The 12,385-nt window shown below is 34.8% G+C and overlaps 3 protein-coding genes across 3 annotated transcripts; all 3 read right to left on the minus strand.

Annotated features, from left to right (window-relative positions):
* Positions 1–1,001: 1,001 nt before the first annotated feature.
* LOC148548851 (uncharacterized) lies at positions 1,002–5,489 on the minus strand. Its single transcript, XM_088497486.1, has 6 exons — positions 5,406–5,489; positions 4,702–5,183; positions 4,493–4,619; positions 3,256–3,534; positions 1,494–1,601; positions 1,002–1,397 (listed from the first exon to the last, which is right to left on the minus strand). Exons 1-6 carry the CDS (start codon positions 5,487–5,489, stop codon positions 1,002–1,004), a joined length of 1,476 nt encoding a protein of 491 aa, XP_088353612.1.
* Positions 5,490–5,821: 332 nt separating this feature from the next.
* On the minus strand, positions 5,822–8,460 carry LOC148548852 (uncharacterized). The gene is made up of 3 exons (XM_088495663.1): positions 6,221–8,460; positions 5,890–6,132; positions 5,822–5,839 (listed from the first exon to the last, which is right to left on the minus strand). The coding sequence occupies exons 1-3, from the start codon at positions 7,598–7,600 to the stop codon at positions 5,822–5,824; spliced, it is 1,641 nt and encodes a 546-aa protein (XP_088351789.1). The 5' UTR covers positions 7,601–8,460.
* Positions 7,750–8,871, minus strand: LOC148548853 (uncharacterized). The gene has a single exon (XM_088495664.1). It carries the CDS (start codon positions 8,869–8,871, stop codon positions 7,750–7,752), a length of 1,122 nt encoding a protein of 373 aa, XP_088351790.1.
* Between the last annotated feature and the right edge of the window lie 3,514 nt (positions 8,872–12,385).

Here is a 12,385-nt window from a genome sequence, read left to right on the forward strand (position 1 = left end):
TAAAGTCTGTCGATTTTTCAAAATGCTAATAAAATCGACGGCTTTCATGGCCGTCGATAATAATTTAATAAAATCGACGTTAGTTCCGTCGGTAATATGGGTGTGAGAATTTTACATTCTTAATAAAATCGACAACATTGCTGTCGATATTTCTATTTAAAATCGACGTCCTCTTTGTCGATAATTGATTCAATAAAATCGACAGCCTTTGTGTCGATATTTAACTCAATAAAATCAACAACACTTTTGTCTATAATATGTTTAATAAAATCGACATCAGAGCCGTCGATATGTGCTTGAATAAAATCGACATCTTTGTCGTCGATTTAATTATTTAGATTTGTCTATTTTAACTATTAAAACGACGGCAAAGCTGTCGATATGTGCTTGAATAAAATCGACATCTTTGTCGTCGATTTAATTTTGTCTATTTTAACTTTTAAAAGCGACAACTTTGCCGTCGATTTTAATAGTTATATATTTTATTTTTTTTCTATTTGAAAAATAGTAAACCGTTAATACAAATAAACTTTTAAATATAAAAATAAAATTTAAACAGAATATTAGATAACAAGACAAATAAACTTTTAAATATAAAAATAAAATTTATACCAAATATTAGATAATGAGTTTACAAACTTATCAAAATAATAAATAACCCTCTAACATAAAGACTCAAGACAAGATAAATAACTAAACTTAGAGTTATATTCGTTTAAATTGCAATCTACTAATAATATAAAATATTCAAAGTATAGTAATTAAATAACCTACTCATACTCGTCTAAATAATCATCTGAGTCATCAAAATCGTCAGAATCATCCTCCCTTTGAGAACTCTGTGGTTGTCCTGGTCGCTGCAGAATAGGTGGGAGTTTTCTACCTGGGGCTGGGGCTATGCTTTTCTGAGAGCTTGGGAAAGTAAAAGGAGGAGGTGGGGAAACACGTGATCCAGAACTACTAGGACCCATGGCTCTCACATACTCAGTCAAACTGCTCAACTAATGACTAAATTGATCCATCTGTGAGTTACTGGTGTTGAGATCCTCACGGAAGGATTCAACAGTCTGTTGCCACTCTCTTTTCTCCCTTTGGTAGCGGTCTTCAAGCTCTCTATATTTAGCGGCATGTTGTTCAACTTTCCTATTGAGTATTATGATTCGTTCTCTAAGATCCAAAACATCAGCGCTGGTGGTCGTGGTTGGCCCATCAACTCGAGGCCGCACCATGGAAGAGTCCCTTACCTCACCCATGCCATATACCCTACCTCTTCGTTTTCCACCCACTGTCTCAATCCATATGCTTTCTTCAGAGACAGGCGGTGGATCAATTACACCAGCCTCTATAGCAGTCTGCCGCTCTTGCTCAGCCTGAAACATACGCTCTTGAAATATATCCTACAATGAACAAAAATGATTGATAAATTACTATAAGTATCAATAATGCATAACAATTAGATAACAAAATAGTTCCAATTAATAAAGGTAAGTTACCTTTGTCTTTCGGGAGTGTTCATCAACCCATTGAGTCCTATCCTCTTTGCGAGTATGAGTGTGCTCAAAAAACTCATCCATACGTGATGGTCTTCCAAGCGAATGATTCTACATAATGTAACCAAATTATCAACAAATATGGGATGTGGCTGAAAATTTAGTATGAAAGTTTATTCTTTAAAATTAAAGTTATTCAATTGATTCCTTACTTTTTTATGAATAACCTAACATAGGTAGCCTTATATTCTATATTTTTATCAACAAATATGGGATGTGGCTGAAAAATTAGTATGAGTGTTGGCTGCCATCATGTTCCTTATCCTTTTCTAGTTTTTTTGGTAAAAATTGTATCCTTTTATAATGTTTGGCAAATAATTGTGCTGTACCTGATGTTGGCAAATTATAATATAAAAAATGTCAGACTACATTGAGCACTATGGTTGATCTGCATATGTAAGGTTATTATGGAGTATCTTATTCCTAATTAGTGACAAATCTTATAAAGACATGGAATATATATATAATAAATTAAATAAAATATAACAAAATACAAGTGTATGTGTACCTGTGTTGAACATGATGATATTATCTTATATTTTTATCTACTCATTATATTTAATTAGTGATCACTATCCAGGTGGTTGTTATAGATTTTTTGTGTGTGTATGTGTGAAACATAAAAGCTGTGTAGTATTAGAATTTAACGAATTTGATTCAACTGAAAGAAATTATGATAATTAAGGAATATGTGTAAATGAAAATTCTAATACACTACTATGCACCTTTTCACATTTATATATAATATATTATTTAAAGATGAACTTATTAACGTGAATGGGATGAGACAAGTTAGAATCAAAACAGATTATAAATTGAATTCATAATTTCATATTATTACTACTAGGGAGGACGGCTTTGTGAATACGAGGAGGAAGTGACATGGAGAAAATACATGTAAAAATATAGAATATAAGGCTACCTATGTTAGGTTATTCGTAAAAAAGTAAGGAATCAATTGAATAACTTTAATTTTAAAGAATAAACTTTCATTGATCTTTGACATCAAGAAAACATCACGCAACAGAGAATTGATGTGGCTGCAGAAAGCAAATAAACAATTGAATTCACATAACATGACTATAACTGGTGCTCACGGGACACTCATCTTAAAAGCCTAGTCCACTTCCAACCCAACTATGGGACGTGCTTTTCAGAGTTTATATATTAGATTCTCTTTCTCTTTCTCTAATTTCTCACTATAATATCAATTAATTCATTTCTTTTTTCATTTCAACCAATTAACACTATTATTTTGGGATGTACTTTTATTCTAAATTATTATCATTCTGATTTAATGATTGGTTTTATCTATCGTTAATGTTCAAATTATATGTGTATATGAACAACTCTAAAAAGGGAAAAAAGATTAATTTAGTGTACTACTACTACAAGTGCAGCAAATGTTATATCACGAAGGAGTAATTTAGTGTACTACTACTACTTTTGCATAGCTAGCAGGGTCAACCAGCTACTTTTCTTCTCCAAAACCAAAAGAAGGGCTCAATATTTGATCTTTAGAAGCTCTCCAATGGCAGTATATTAAGAAACCAGTCAAAAGAAGCCACACATAGACAATCAAAACTTCACAAATATTGAAAATGCACATAAAATTTTGAATTTGTATAAAATTCTATATTTTTGCAACTGTCACCATTCACAGAACAGCAAATATCATAGTAAAGATTGTCTATAAACAACTTACCAAGCGTAACCTCGCTTCTGGAAAGGTGGTGCCTCCTGCAGTGTGAAGGGAAGTACCTCGAGTCGATTTCCTGGCAGCTGTATTTCTCGCCTGTAATTGTCTATAGGCATCAGTGTCCCAACGTCTCATCAATTCACCGATAACTTCTGGTGGGATCCAATATGGACGGGCACCTTTTTTGCGAATGGCATGGAGCATACCTCGCAAGCGCTTGGCAGCCCTAAACCTCCAAGCTTGATAGATATCATCCTCTTCCGTATCAATAATGTCAAAGCATTTCTATTTTAAAAAAATCCCCTTCTGTATCAATAATGAGACTTAGGTATTGTAGTTTTAATCATTGGAATAAAAAAAATCACATTTTACAATATCACTTAAAATAAATGTTAAAATTGTTGAGACAAAAACACTGCCAAAGTAACTAGTAAGTATACTACTAGTAATATATCACATACCATAAAAGCTAAGATTACTTTTTTAGTGATAGAAGAAGAAAAGTTCTATTAGCAAGAGGGTCTATGATAGTTCTATTAGCAAGAGCCACAAATTCAAAATAGTAATCAGTTAGTTAAAGGCTTTTCTGCTATGATTATAACACAGCAAATGTCACTCTGCACTATTTGAATATATCCAATTATCATTATTTACTTGAATTTGCAATTTTGCATTATGGATACCTATTTATTTTTTTCCCCTCTCAAAAGTCATCTAATTTAATCCTATAACTAAATAAAGGACTCTGCTGTAATTTCATCAAATTTAAGGAGAATTTAATGTATTGAAGCAATTTAATATACAGTTTTATAATCTTAATAGTAAGATACAAAAGCTAAAACCCTACTCCCACAAGTAACACCACATTTGATCTCATTTAGAAGTGAAGAAAAAGTTTAGTAGAACAATAAAGAAATAAGAGTCCAGTTTTGGTTTTAAGAACTATTAATCAGATGTGAATGGGTATGTCTAATCATTTCTATGAACAAAACTCAATAAACAAATAGGACCCTTTCCCCCTTTCTATCTTTCTCTAACTGCATGCCCATATTCATTAACTTATTTTTTTTATCATTCTATTGGACATTGAACATTAAGCTAAAAAATAAGAATATAAAACACAGATATCAACATATCATACATAATGAGCAAAGCCAAAGTAGATGCAAGAAGGCAGAATATATAGAATATAAGGGGACAGTATAATATTCTATGAGATATAAACAAGGTAGATAAAATTTACCCTCCACTCAGTCCACCATATTTTTCGAGTATCATCATCTGCCTCATCAAAACTCAGACAAGGCTTGTTGTAGTTTTCCTTAAAAACCTGAGAGATATGCTTCAATCCAGGCTTAGGTGGGTGCCAACTACATAAAAAAAAATGATAAAGACATATTACTTAGTAAAAATGAGACATGTTATTCATAAAATTTAAAGCAAATAACAAACCATTTGGCACCATCATATCTAAGCTTGGGAGCACTCGTGCTGGAGTGACCAGTGGCAGTGGATGTTCCTTGACCCTGAGCATCTTGGGTACTATTAGATGTGGTTTGTCTTTCCCCACAAGATCCTGCTAGATTAGGAGCTACAATAGCTGGATCACTCTGCACACCATGTGAGGCAGTGTTGGAAGGTTCATTGGCTTGTTGAGTCCATGATCTTGGCACACCCGGAGTAGGCATCATGTGTATCTGAGGCTCCTGACGGGAGGGGGTAGTAGTAGCAATAGGTGGTTGTCTCCCATTGGTTGGAGCAGTCGTGTCGGATGATGACCCAACGAGAGAGTATGGATCCGCATGCAAGTCAAGAGGGTGACCAGTAGAAAGCCTAGGCCTCCCCCTTCGGCCTCGGCCACGGCCACGGCCACGGCCACGGCCACGGCCACGGCCACGGCCACGACCGCGATCTCCGTCTCTACCAACCATATCCTGTACGCATTAAAATAAGCAAGTTATTATCCATAACATAACCGATACAAGATATATGAATTAACAAATTAACAAATTTATTAAAAATATGCAATTAAAGTAAAATCAGCTAGTAGTGTCATCATCTAGTAGTAAAAAGCAGCGTGTTTTGGGAGATATGCCACAAATGAGTGAAATTGGGTAAATTAACAAATTTGCAAACTAAGAATTTACAACTAAAACCTCAATCCGAGAATTCTGAACTTCCATCATCATCAATGTAAGCATCATCGTCATCATAGTTCTCAATGTCATCGTCCTCCTCATTATTTACGTTAGGAACCTGGAGGTCAGCTACTTGAAGTTGTATCATATCAACATCTCCTGACGTAGATGCTAATGATGGTGGAAACTCAGTTTCTGAAATGATCCTAGCATGTGGAGGCTCATCATTCTGATACACCTCGGTTTCAGATTCATTTTGTGCCTCCTCCATTATTTTTCGTGGTTTACATGTAATCACAACCTTCCAATTAGACTTACAGCCTTGTGGATATGGCATGTAATACACTTGTCTAGCTTTTTGCGCAAGGATGAATGGATCGTAACTCCCATATCTCCTAGTGGGTAATACTTCAATTATTTTGTAGTCTTTGTGTCTACGCGTTCCTCGAGGCCTGGTAGGGTCATACCACTCACAGTAAAACAAGGTGACTCTTAAACTAACAAGACTTGGATATTCAATAATCAAAATCTCTTTAAGAGTGCCGTACCAATCAGATGCATCATTCCCTCCATCACCTTTAACATATATGCCTGTATTATCTGTCTTCTTTCCAGATGCATGCTCAGGAGTATGAAATCTATACCCGTTAACCTTGAACATACCAACACTCGTGGCCCTAGTTTTTGGCCTGAATGCTAAACTCAATAAATGAGGACAAGTTATGCCATTACTGGGATTTTTTACCTGATTTTGTCAAACAAAACATAGTATTTAGAAAAACAAGATTTACTTTTACATATTTTGATACAGTCAACAAAATGTAAAAACTTACATGCTCATGGAACCATGATGGAAAGTTGGATAAAGAATTATTGCTCCCATGGATCTGCTCGTATTTACTTCTAAATGTATCGACTTCAGGACAATTCAACAAGATATGTAAGTGAGCGGCTTTCATTTCCATACTAGTTAACCATTTGTCTTTGTTGGCTCCCCCAGGAACACCCGGTTGATCAAAAATAGAAAGGGTAGGCTCAGATGAACTTACACCACCATCATCATTTCGATTCGGCCTTGTTCTCTTAGACATGACATGTGGCTCAAAGTAATAAGAACAATAACTTGATGTCTCTCTAGCCAGGTATGCTTGACAAATTGAACCCTCTACTCTAGCCCGATTCTTCACTGATCTCTTATACGTGCCTATTTCACACTCAAATGGATACATCCACCTATACTGAGCTGGTCCACAAACACGTGCCTCATATGCCAAGTGAACTGGTAGATGCTCCATTACGTCGAAAAAGGCAGGTGGAAAAATTCTTTCTAACTTGCACAAAATAACAGGAATATTAGCTTTCATTTGTACAAGATCGCTAACCCGAAGAGTAGATGAACAAAGGTCCCTAAAATATTGACTTATTTCGGTCAACGGTTTCCACACGTGGTCTGGCAACTCTTTGAAGGCTAACGGAAGCAAACATTCCATAAATACATGACAATCATGAGTTTTCATCCCAAACAATTTTCCTCCCTTGACATCAACACACCTTTGTAAATTTGAAACATATCCATCTGGCATTTTCAACTCTTGTACCCATTTACAAACATTTTTTCGTTGTTGGAGTGTCAAGACATAGTTGCCCTTAGGCTTTGCCCAATGACCTTCGCGTACCTGCACCAAATTCAAATCTGGTCGCTTACAAAGCACAGCCATGTCTAACGTTGCCTTTTCATTGTCTTTTGTTCTTTCAGTATCCATAACGGTATTCATTATGTTATCAAAAACATTCTTCTCAATATGCATTAGATCCAAACAATGACGAACCAAATGATCTTTCCAATATGGGAGATCCCAAAATATACTCCTTTTGGTCCAATTGTGTTCCACCCCATATCCGCTCAATCTCACTTGTCCTCCTGTGTCAACTATTTTAGGATAGTGTCTAACTCTTTCCCAGACCTGTTCGCCACTAAGCCTAATAGGAGGTTCTTCATCCTCCTCAACATTCTTCTTAAAACCAACTTTATTATGCCTATAAGGATGACCTTCAGGTAAATATCTCCTGTGACAGTCAAACCACGAATTCTTTCCGCTATAATCTAACCAAAAGGCCTTGGTATCCTCCATGCATAATGGACATGCTAATCTTCCCCCTGTACTCCAACCAGACAACATTCCATAAGCAGGAAAATCAATAATTGTCCACATTAATGCAGCCTTTAACTGAAAATTCCTCTTGCTATGAATGTCGTATGTTAGGACGCCTTCATCCCATAACTCTTTAAGTTCATCTATCAATGGTTGAAGATAAACATCAATTTTTGCTTTGGGATTTTCTTTTCCGGGTATGATGCACGTTAGGAACAAAAAAGGGTCTTTATACACATATGAGGTGGAAGGTTATAAGGGGTAACTATAACAGGCCAACAAGAGTACAGTGTGCTAAAATGAACATTAGGAGAAAACCCATCAGAACAAAGTCCAAGTCTAACATTACGCGGTTCGCTTGCAAAATGAGGATGCTTGGTATCAAAATGTTTCCATGCTTCACCATGGGAAGGATGTGTCATCACGTCGTCATTTCTGCGATTTTGGTGATGCCACAACATATGAGGGGCAGTACTCATTGATGCATACAACCTTTGTAGCCTTGGAATCAATGGCAAATAATGCATTCTTTTATATGGCACCTCTTTATTTTTTCCCTTCCTAGGCTTAAATCTCTGCTCCCTACAAAATTTACATTGTCTAAGATCTTTGTCCTCTTTGTAATATATCATACAACCATTGACACAACAATCTATCTTAACCTCCTTAAACCCAAGTTGGGAAACAATTTTCTTAGCTTCATAGTAATTAGCAGGAATTTCATTTGGAGTTGTTTGCATTTCTCTAAACAAAGTTGCCCACTGGTCAAAAGATCCCTGGGATTGGTTTCCCTCTGATTTTATACTCAGCATCCTACTGGCAAGTGACAATCGTGAATGGATACAATTTTCCCACAAGGGTTTACTAACTGAATCTAAGAGGTCATAAAATCTTTTAGCATCTCGATTTGGTTCCTCCACTGTTGGTTGCATGTACATGTGAAACTCAGGTTGCAAAGCATCAACAACCATCTCATGATAACGATCAAAATTTTCTTCCCATGTAACATCACCTAATTCAGAGCTACTTTCAATATCTTCTTCTATCCTAATCTGATTCTCTGTGGGTATCTCTTCTCCATGCTCTGTCCAAACCCAATAATTAGGTTTAAACCCATGAGTATATAGATCAATCTTAATGTCGATCAACTGTTTAAACGTCCCACATTGACATCTGGAACATGGACACCTAACTAAACCTCCTCTGAGAAATTCATCAATTCTAGTACACGCATCCACAAATTCATTTACCCCTTTAATAAAACTAGGTTTAAGACCCCGCCTCTGATCATACGTTCTATCATACATCCAACTTCGGTTCTGGTTTTCCATTATTAATGAATTTAATTTCCTACATATCAAAGGGATAATATTCACTTTTTATTTTTTTTTCAACGAGAAACCACAACAAATAAAAGTCTTATCATGAATATAATTTATACTTCCACCATGAATGGTTTACACAAACAAGCATATATAAATAAGTATAGATAAGCATGCATAATAATTTAACAGAGATAATAAAGATGAAGATAAATTAAAACTCAATATTTTAACAGAGATAATAAATAAATAAAAAAGTAGAAGGTTAAACCTTGAATAGCTTTTTTGGAAGTCTTAAGCTCTACCAATACTCAATCTCTTCTTCAACTCCTTTCTGTTATGAATTCTGTCAGTTTTGTAGAAGATGATTATCAAAATTAAACTCTAATAATGATAATCATATGTATTATCGTATTAAGTAATACAATTCTTTAAATTTATTTAAACATGAGAGATATTTAAATATTAAATTACTTTTTTAAAAAAGAAAAAACTTACCCAAACAAATACTATACCCTAAACAGAGAATGAAACACTTATTTAACTTCAAAAAAAAAATTTCAAACACTTTAATAAGACCAAACTCTTATTTAACCCAATTTTATTTTGGTTTTCCTTTTCCCTTTTGGGTCTTAAAACTTGAGTGCTTTTTTTTTTTTGTTCAGGGACACTTGAGTGCTTGATCCAATTCCAATACGAGGTGGTTTAGTTAATCTTTAAGTTGGGTTTGTTTTTGGTTCACAAATCCAACATGGACTTAATTTTGTTAAAGAGGAAAAGAGGGTGTTCTGAAAATGGCCCATATTACGCTGGGGAACAAAAAACTAAACTTGGCCCCATCCACATGATACCTTCAGTGCCGATTATGGGTTAACAAATACACATTTGTATCATCTGATCCATACCAAAATAATGAAACCTGTACCAGAAAATTTTATTCTAAACATTTACTAATTAAAAATATTACAATAACTACAATAACTTGCTTCCTTTTTCTCTTCATTCATAATTTCTTGCTTTTTTCACTGCCAATCAAATCCAACACACACCACATCACTAGCTCTATATATATATATATATCTTGCTATCACAATTCAAGTCTCTCTGACAATCTAATCCTTAAGGACATAGGCAATTCAAGACACAAGAGTGTGCCTCAGGTGCTTAATATATTTATTTCTTTACTTTTCCATTAAGGTTATAAATTTATAAACTTACTTTATAGTGTGAATTAAAAGCAAAATTATTATCATGCAGATAGCGCTAAGATGGATACATGAGCAAGGGGTAACCCCCATTGTGAGAAGCTTCAACAGGGAGAGGATGAGACAAAACCTTGAAATATTTGACTGGGAATTAAGCAAAGAAGAATCAGAAAAAATCAGCCAGATTCTACAGTGTAGGATGTTTAAAGGAGAAGCCTTTGTATCAGAAAATGGGCCATACAAGTCGCTGGAAGAACTCTGGGATGATGATTCGTGAAAAAGTATTAATCGTTCTTAATTCGCAGCACTATAATCTCTCATTCAAATAAATAATGTAATAATTTCACTCGTATTCAACTCCATTAATCCACGGACTTTTTATTTATATAAATTAAATAATATTTACTAAAATATATATATATCTTGCTATCACAATTCAAGTCTCTCTGAGAATTCCTTTGGTTCTTAGATATGCCCTTCTTCTACCTGTTGGGGGTTGTTGAGTGAAGTAATAATTTAATGTTGATTCATGGCAATGACTATGGCTCTAAACAGGGTTTATAAAAAGAAATAATTTAATGATAAAATGGCAGGATCTAGTAACAAGACACCTAAAAAAAACTATATAAAAACAGTTTCCCATTTTCTATCATTAACTATTTCTAATGGCAATAAGCTTAACAACCTGAGTTGTTCATGCTATTAGCCTAGATAAATTGTAACAAATACACCCACGATGAAGTGCAGCAGTGCAGCAGAGTATTATACTAATACAGATGACAATGCTTATCAAATCCACATATCATTTTTGAATCTAAGCCATACCTGTGATCAAGAGCCCGACAATCACAGTCCTTGCAGAAATAATAGGAATAAGGAACTATTTGTAGAAACTGAACCTGCATAATGGCATTCTACGTGAATTATATCCATGATGAGATATAAAACTTAGCTTTCAGTCTTCCACCAAACAGCTTATAGGAGGAGTTTTTCCTTGATAAATTATATAAAAAAAGCAAAATAGATGGTAGCCCAAAAAGATTCTAGTGTTACCAGAGAATACAGCTCTCCAACACGGTTCTGCAGGAGAGTGCTACTAAGCGCCCATCTGTATGAAGAGTCTAAGGCAAGAAAAGCTTTTGCAGTGTTACAGTGTCGCGACTTTATGTAGTGTGCAGTAGATAAGGATTTGTGATTACATGCAGTGCAAGAAAAGCCACCAAGTATGGCCACAGGACGGGTAGGAGCAGTTGGGCAAATCCATTTTATCTGCACCATATCATATTATAAGATTAAGAAACATTTTATGATACCATATTATATTACTTATCTAAATATTATAGACCTAGCTAGGGAGAGTATTATACTAGAGAAGCAATTAAGAAAGTCTCAAATGGAGTGAAGGAATAAATATTCTTACATTTGAAAGTGGAAGAGTTTCCAGGAGCTGAGATGAGCTGCAAACAAAACAAACTCAAATTCTAGAAATCACAGGTTTCCTTACATAAGTTACTACTCAAACTCAGCCATGCATTTTATTCTTAATTTTCAATAGAGAAACAAGATAAGCATTAGCCAGAGGAGAGGTAAAAAGTTATCAAAAAATTAAGACATCATATAATGTTAGAAGAAGTGAATCAGCTTTATTATACGAATTTCAGTCTCTTAGCTTTTATTTTTGCTTGATTTTTCTGAGTATTATTGTACCATCTGCTTCTTTAGATTTTGCAAAACTGTTATAATGGTTTGGTTTGGTTTGGTGTTTCCAAATCATAAGATAGATACAGAGAGAGAATCAAAGAATATTTGCTAACCAAATTGAAAACTTAAACTTAATCAAGAGAGAGCTATTAGCCTACTAATATTTAGTATTTACTAGTCGATCTAACTACTGTGCATGCTAGTTTTTGGGTCAAAATCTTAAATTCCTAGCACATTTTTAGCAAAATATCAACAACTGAGATAACTGCAACAATTATTGGGTGTTCAGTTCAGCATTACAAATTCCCTCCTTCCATATGTTTTGTCAATCAATAAACAAACTAAATTAAAAATCTAAATTTAAAACCTAATTACTAAATCATCCATTAAAAACCAATCAACAAACTAATTATCTAAAATATGAAATCCCAAATCAACAAATTAATTAGCTAGGTAGGGGAGCAGGAGAGCAGGTAACTCACCCTCACCAGGCCATTGGATAAGCACGAGCTAGCAGCGACGGCAAGTAGAACCAGCGACAATGGCGAAGGGAACTTCGGAACCAGCGACGATAAGGGTTTTCAAATTACGTGCTCCTGCCTGTCATCCTTGACAAC

The sequence above is a fragment of the Arachis ipaensis genome, chromosome B8 (assembly GCF_059453495.1).
Source record: "Arachis ipaensis isolate K30076 ecotype BB chromosome B8, ASM5945349v1, whole genome shotgun sequence".
NCBI classification, from domain to species: domain Eukaryota; kingdom Viridiplantae; phylum Streptophyta; class Magnoliopsida; order Fabales; family Fabaceae; genus Arachis; species Arachis ipaensis.